The sequence below is a fragment of the Gavialis gangeticus genome, unplaced genomic scaffold (genome assembly GCF_001723915.1).
Source record: "Gavialis gangeticus isolate Ggan-Ray unplaced genomic scaffold, GavGan_comp1, whole genome shotgun sequence".
Lineage (NCBI taxonomy): Eukaryota > Metazoa > Chordata > Crocodylia > Gavialidae > Gavialis > Gavialis gangeticus.
In genome coordinates, this window is record NW_017729000.1 from 19,284,037 (window position 1) to 19,291,966 (window position 7,930).

A 7,930-nucleotide genomic window follows, 5' to 3' on the forward strand; every position below is an offset into this window, starting at 1 on the left:
TTTCTTGCTGCAATTTAGGCTTGGCCTGCCCACATTCCACCAGGTTTCAATTACTATTACTAAACAACTGACCACACTGAAAGAAAGAGAGCATTTTGGAGTTGACAATATAAATGTAATGATATAGTTTACATGTAAGATACCACAAGGCTAGAATGGCTCCCTCTTTAGAAGGGTAATTTATGTGTTTAGTTTTATTGGATTATGGCTCAAAGGTTTTCTGTTACCATCCTAATCTACAGGTAAATGAAGGGTGCTATGAAAAAGCTGTTTGGTGCCAAAGATCATTGCATTAGACCAGTGGGTGAAATGATCCTTATAGCTCCACTATTTACCTGGCAATGTAGCATAAATATTTGTAAAGTGCACTGCGAGTTTGGATAAAATATAGTATATAATAGGTAATGGAAATTGTAATTTGCAGCTGGCAGGTTATACTGAACCTAAACGTTGATTCACAGTCTGCTTGCTTCAAAGCTCATTTCCAGACATCACTAGAACAGTAAACCTGTATGCAATTAGGGGTGTTTCTTTAACCAAATAAAATTCTTGCCAGGCTTTAAAATTATTTTTGTTTTCAAAGTATCTTTGCTTTGAAACTGCTTTACAAATTACCTATAGCATCAAACAAGACAAGCTCCAACACGTATGTGTAGAGGAAATGCTTTCTTGAGTTCATTAAAAACACTCGTAATCAGAGCACCAGGATCAAAGGTAAGAGTTGGTAAGTTCATGACAACTGAGTAGAATTGCTTTCATGACCAAATGAGACAGACAGCAAAACTGAACTCATTTTTGGTGCAATAAGTGCCCTTCAGATTCAAAGGGAAAAAGAGCTATGAATCCCAAAAAAATAACTGCACCAGAGTTAAAATCCCAATTTCTCAGGTGACTGAACACACAGCAGAGATCAACTTGTAACCAAAGACAAGGCTGGTTCTCTATCCATTGTCCCCTATAAGCAGTTATACAGAAAAGACTGGCTACAGTCTGCCAACACTGTAAGCAGTTACAAAGAAACTTTTCAGCAAGGGCTAGTTATTTGCATACCGAAATCAGGTCAGTCAATTCCTAAAATGTATTACAAATGCCATTTTGAGATAGGTCCAACAAGCAACTTTTGTCAAAGGTGGTTTGTCTACAAACACACACCACTAAGCTACGCTTATAGGGGCCACCTCCAAACATACCCACCCTTCCCCCCTGCATTTTTCCATTTACCTTACGGCAAACATATTTTGCTAAAATGCTCTGCTTTTATCTGCAGTGTTATGTACATATAATAGCCTCATCACAGACCTAAAAAGTCAGTATAGCAGTTTTGCCTTTGGAGACAACAATGGCGGTGGAGAGGGAAACAGAAAATGCTGAACTATTATTCCAGGACCTGTCAATCTGCTCTGCCTACCTGATGCCCAGCTGAGATTCTCCTTGTCCACGCAAGTTCCCTCCTTGCAACAGGTGAGCTACTGTGTAATAGGCCATGTAGATAGTAGAGTCAGAGAGAGATTCTATGAGCCAGTGCTCATCCCAAGGCAAACGAGTACCTACAAGAAAGACCAAAGAGCACCATCACCAAATGCCAGCCAGGATCCCCATTTGTAAAGTTAACAGACATCAATCTTCAAAAATGCCTAATTACCACCCTACCTTCAATTAGATACTGCATTAGATTTAAAACTTCAGCTCAGCTTCATGATCTTTCAGGATCAAACAATGAAATGAAGCACTAAGTTAGGGAAGAATTTTGTCCAGCTTACCTAAGCCGTATGTCCTTGAGCAAGCATGTTCCTGCAGCCAACCCAAAGTAGCTTCAAAATTCCTTCTCGTTTCTTCACAGTATCTGTAAGGAATGGTTTACTATTAATCTTCAGGTTTACTATGTCAGCATCTCCACTAACCCCTCCACCAACATTAACCATCTCTTTCCTGTAACTTACGTCTCTAGATTTGCCAAGCACTCAGATGCCTGCTTCTTCCAGTTTATTTCACCATAATCGAGATACCTAAAATAAGATGATTATTGCATTAATTCAATTCACACAAGGAAAACAGAAAGGGTCAGTTTATTTATGATTTTTACTTCACTCACCACTGGTCACAAAGAGCTACCACACATTCATCTGCAGATCTAGATATAACTTGTTTCTCAGGTTCCATATAAATCATTGCTTCACCCTAAAATATAGGGAATGGATAGTCATCTCTCTGAAGAAGTGGTAATGCATAGCCATTATGTGAAAGGAGGCTGAAGTGGGTTCTCAGGTATCTAGACTACCTACCTGCTTTGACAATAATCCACATATACCAATAAAAAGCAAGCCCTATTCTAATCCCAGCTCTGCCACAAATTTAGAGATGATCTTGGGCAATACAGCCTCTCTCTAAAATCTGCTTTTGTAAAATGTGCATAATATTCACCGAAATCTAACAAGAAAGATAGGAGGCTTAGTTCATTTTATGAACTGTGGGAAGATCTAGTGTTAAAAGGTGCCAAAGCAGCACAAAATATAATAGCTTTAAATTTATCATTTAAAACCATGTATAAAAACTAGTGCCCAGATGCTAAAACATTGATTAAATAAAGTGTCCCTAACCAAGTTCAAAATATATTGCACAAAATCCTCAGGTCCTCCTAAATGTACATGTTCTTTTCTGGGTGGGTCTGAAATAGACTGATAATATAGAACTTATAGGCTGTGGTAGTGACACTGAAAGTATATGACAACATCAAAAACACATGCAGCCATACAAGCTTATCAACAGAAAGATTTAAAAGAAACCTGGACCAATTTATACTTGATCCATCGGTTAAAAAATTTGTCTTTATTCAGGAATACAGCGCTTGATTTTAACATCATTTTATCCTGTGTCCCAAGAACATTCCCAGAAAATGGAGAAACAAGCCAGTGTACTGTTTCTAGCAACTATCCTATTATGAGAAAGAAGAGTATTCAGGAAAGCAATGTATACACTACCACATACATTGTCCACCATCATCTTCTGAATAACTTTCTTGACATCTTGAACTTTTTGTCCCTTGAACCCATCGACCAACATTATCTGTAACAAAGGGTTCATTGAAGAAGTTACATTTTATAAAAAGAGATTAGGTTTCAACCAGATTAAAACGATCAGTTCTTCAACTACAAGGCTAAAGTATTGTTTGTACTGCAACTTGTGGTGTACTTTAACAATTGGAAGGTGAAAATCTTTTTACATGAGCAATTTCATTTAATTATCTTACATTAGCTGTATATTTTACACTGTGCATAGGGGTAAATACAGAAGTCTAGATAGAAATAAACAGCACTAGCACAAAGAATTAATCTTTGAGCTTGGAGACATGACCTCTAATACTGAAGTAGTCAGTTTTTACATCAAGGTAAGTGCAAAGCAGACCTGTGACAATCAGCCCTCTCCCACTGTAATTTACATGAATCCAGTGTAGAATTATCACAGGAAGGTTATATTAGAATAAATGTCACGTGCTCTGAGACACTTCAGGTAGCCATTTGCTATTGACAAACCAGTTGTTACCTGCTGCTCCCTTAATAGCAAGACAGTGTAACAGTAAGCAACTACCCAAAAGACAGTGGGGTAAAGTGTATTACATGTCCAGGCCCTTTGAATTCTAAGAAGTGTAGGTGACCAAAAGCTGAAGAAGACTCAAATGGTACCTGTGAGATACGTGAATCTGCACTTGTAAATCTTAAGTTATTTCCTGTTGAATCTACTAGTGTCAATGCATGCACGGTTTTACTTTATGTTCACAATATATTTTGTGCTTGCCAGTCTGGCAGCACTCTTTCCGACGCTTGTGGCTGGAGTCATTGTCATTTATTTATGAAGGCCCTGGGACAATATATAACAGTACCCATTACCAAGATAAGAAGAGTTATTTTCCCTTGCTATCATTTTCTTTCAACCTGTACAAATCAGTGTTGGAATGAGATTGATATAGTTTCAACAGAAAGCTATCCAGTCATCCACTGAGTCATAATATTACCAAACTCATCTTGGTGGACATATATCCAACCTCTCAATTGTGACTCCGCACTCTGCCCAGCAACTTCAAAGAAGATCACTAGAATGTGGGCCTGGGAAAAATAACCATAGGGACTCCTCCCCTCCCCAAAACCCCCACCATACAGTTTTTGTAAACCTATTCTTTATCAGCTTTAGTGTATGAAACTATCTAATACCACTTGGGAAAACTTAACGTGTTACTTACTCCCTCATAAAATCCTTTCAGATACACTCTTTCCTTGGCCTCAGTAAGTTTCTCTCTGTCATTCTGGCTCTGGATTTTCAGCTCATCACAGACCAATGGAGCAGAAAGACTGCCATAGCCTGGGATTTCGATGATAGGCACCTGGGAATAGCACAACAGTGTCAGGAACTCATTTCACATTGTGTAAACACAGCAAGGGTCCTACAGGGGAATGTCTTGCCAAATTCACAGACTGCACCTGGAAATGTTACACTGAAGAATACGCAAAGCCAAAAACTTTTTTTTTCCTTATTCATAGTCTGCAGGCAGACAGGGAAATTTAAACCAGACATATGAAGAGGAAGGAGAGACACAACTCTTTTTTTAGTTGTGTGAAGACATGTAACTTTTAAATTTGTATGAACTTTGATGAGCACATATTCTTAGAGACAGTATAAGTATACTAAGGGAGAATAGCTGTAGACGTTATAAAACAGTAAACATTCAGACAGTACTATAAAGCTGCACGCTGCTTCCTGGGGTTTACTGCTAATCAAATTTGGCAGGACTTTACAAAATTTCAGTGCAGTGCCGCTAAGCATGTCAGGCATTTCTGGCACTCCCCAGAGTGAGTCGCAACATGTCTTCCAAAAGCAACAACAGTTTTAAAAATTGATAAGCAGCAATGAGAAACTAATGAGAGGAGAGCAGAAGCAATGCTGATCCCATGCAATACAATTTGGGTACAATCTATATTCTGAAGACAAAATACATTGATTCAGGCACATAAATTACATACACGAGGGGAATTACGCAACTATAACCTAGTCTATAGGGCAAATAAAATCCTCTTAAGTTCAGTGTCATGAAGCTTGAATCAATGAATAGGGACTCAAATACTAAACTACAGCCATGAAGTAACATTTACTACAAAAACTGCATTCTGCATTAAAAAAGTAAATGCTTTTTTTCTTCCTTTAAAAACATGGTATAGTGGGTCCAACTAAGATTTGTTATTCTAACTAAACTTTCACAACTATAGTACTGACATAAAAATAAGTTTGTTTTAAACTTTTTAGTTAAAAGATCTGAAGTGTCATATGACAAAAAACTGAAAGATATGCAGGTCCCTAATTTAAGCAAATAAAGCTTTGCATGTTTGACACACATACTTGCTATACTCACCGGCTCAAATGGCAAAACCATTTCATCTTTAATGCCATACTTCCCCCTTAGGGCCTATAGAAAAAGAAATTAAGGGGAAACAATCACACAACTTTTTTTTTTATTTATTAGCTCATTTTCATTAAATATTATTCTATGCAAGAAGATGAATTTTTCAGAAACAACACACAACTGTTCCACAGTACATACATGATACAACACTATTTGTCCAGAACCAGAGATGTAAAGAAACAGGGTTACATCCCTTATTAGCCACTGACTTCCAGGGGGGCCAAAAAAGTCTCACAATATCTGGACATTACAATTCCCCCAAATGAGGAAAAACTGACCTCACAGGTACTGAGAGCACAGCTTTTCTTCCACAGCATCTGATGAAGTGAACTTGGGTTCACTAAAACTTGTGCTCTATAAATGCGTAGTCTGTACAAGTGGTGAGTTTCTGGCATGAAAACCTTTCCAGAGGCCATATGAAAAGATCCAAGATGAAATTTCCATCTTTTTTTCTTATTTGAATTGAAACTACAGTTTAAAAAGCTGTATGCTCAGTTAGACCCAAGTTTAGAAGCAGTTCCCTATTTGACAATATAGCTGTGTTTTGTTTATTTATTTATTTATTTATTTTTGTCACTTGAAGCAGTGGGAAGAAAATGAACAATAGTGATCTGAATAAGAGGCTAACCTGTTTTTTCTTCAAATCCCTCAAGGCTGCAATATCATCAGGAGCATCAGAGGGGACACTTGTGACCACTCCAGTACCTTGCCAAAAAGGTAGTTAAAAAGATAAGTGAATATAAACAGAAAGCATGTGCTATAATAAATAAAATCATGATGACGAAACATTACCTTTATCTTCTTTAATGGTGAGCATAGGAAGAGCATAGATAACTTTGTAGGAAGTTAAAGGGGCAGAAAGTGCAGCTCCAAGAAATTCCTGAGCAAAAGAGAGGGACAGTTTTAGAAAGAGGAACACTATGTTTGCTTGGCTTACTATAATCTGCTGGCTAATGTTCTGCATCCACCTGACCCTCCTTACATACTGTAAGTAGACAAAATTAAGGTCAAAAGCCAATATAAAATGCAAAACTATTTTTAAGCAGAGTACTTAGACACCATCCAGTCACATGTTTATGCAAGATGCTACTGTGCAGTAGCATGTTGCTACTGTGCAGGAGCATTGTGGGGGCACTAACAGTGACATGATGCTACTGAGCAGTAGTAATGAGCTACTGAACAGTAGCATCAGAAAAAAAAACTGTGTAGGGATGCTACTTAGTTAGTACTTGGTTATGATAATACCATGTTTTAGTACTTGGTTATGCAAATACTAAATAACTGCGCAGTAACAGCTGCACAGTCTTCTGCTTGTGTAGATTTAGTCTCTGCGAAGCAGTACATGAACTATGCCATTAACTACTAGAAACTGACAACAAATAAAATGACAAGCTGGAAGGAGTTCAGAAGGAGGAACAAAAAATCATTGGAGGGTAGAAAGATGGAGAAGTAATCAAGTGGAAAAGTGACTGTTTCTAAATACCTGAAGAATATAAACACTGAAACAAAAATTTTAAAAAAAATCTTGTCAAGACCATTCCTGAACAGACAAAGGAATGAACAGATTTCTAAGGATTTTATGTACAAAGAAGTGGCATAGAGGACAACACACTTTGCACTTTATATGAAGAAGCATCAGAAAATACAGAAAAAAGTTTAAGTGGGTGCAATTCCACTGGCGTAAAATGCTGCATGCAATACATTATCGTGATGGATAAAAGTCAGTGTGTCAGCATTTTTATTCTAAACTTGTGAAATTAATGATGCTGAACGCTCAGCCCATGTATTCTGAAGCATTAAGCAGAGGAAACAGCAGCTATCTGCATACACAGAGAAGGACTATGTACTTTAACAGAAAATATTTACATCCTGAATTTAATTCCTTTTGGTTAGCTCACTCCTTCCCTTCCTTCCCATTCCATGGAGTAAAAACAATGTCACTGGGCATGTCTACATGTGCATTAATGCACAGTAGTTACTGTGCATTAAGTTAAGTACCTGTAACAACAGGTACTAACTCAATGTGCAGTAACCAGCACTACTGCGCAGAAGCACCAGCACACACCTTTTTAGTGATGCCAACGAACAGTAGGACTAGCTCTACTGTGCACTCAGTGTATCGGGCAGACGTGCTCACTGTTTCATATACTGGCCCCACAAACTCTCTGAGCCATTAAGCAACAAGTAAAATTAATTAATATACTTCACCACAAATTAATGAAGCTGTTTAGTTCCTTCATCCGTGGGTGCAGAGGGAATTGGCTGGTGTCATTGCGGAGCCATTGGCACAGCTGTTTGAGGACTCCTGGCGCTCAGGCCAAGTCCCTGAGGACTGGAAAAGGGCCAATGTGGTCCCTATTTTCAAGAAGGGGAGGAAGGAAGAGCCTGGCAACTACAGGCCAGTCAGCCTCACTTCTATCCTGGGGAAGGTCTTTGAAAAAATTATCAAGGGCCACATTTGTGAGAGCCCTGCAGGGGAAG

General features: G+C 38.2%; 1 protein-coding gene across 2 annotated transcripts in view; it reads right to left on the reverse strand.

Moving 5' to 3' along the window:
- LARS (leucyl-tRNA synthetase) overlaps window positions 1-7,930 on the reverse strand; it is a 56,885-nt gene that overhangs the window by 34,614 nt on the left and 14,341 nt on the right. For both annotated transcript variants that reach the window (XM_019506371.1, XM_019506372.1), the window contains exons 11-19: window positions 6,242-6,329; window positions 6,078-6,154; window positions 5,399-5,452; window positions 4,235-4,375; window positions 2,986-3,063; window positions 2,093-2,178; window positions 1,941-2,006; window positions 1,761-1,843; window positions 1,409-1,547 (exon numbers count right to left, since the gene is read on the reverse strand). In XM_019506371.1, the coding sequence (XP_019361916.1) occupies window positions 1,409-1,547; window positions 1,761-1,843; window positions 1,941-2,006; window positions 2,093-2,178; window positions 2,986-3,063; window positions 4,235-4,375; window positions 5,399-5,452; window positions 6,078-6,154; window positions 6,242-6,329 (812 nt within the window). The remainder of the gene's footprint in view (window positions 1-1,408; window positions 1,548-1,760; window positions 1,844-1,940; window positions 2,007-2,092; window positions 2,179-2,985; window positions 3,064-4,234; window positions 4,376-5,398; window positions 5,453-6,077; window positions 6,155-6,241; window positions 6,330-7,930) is intronic.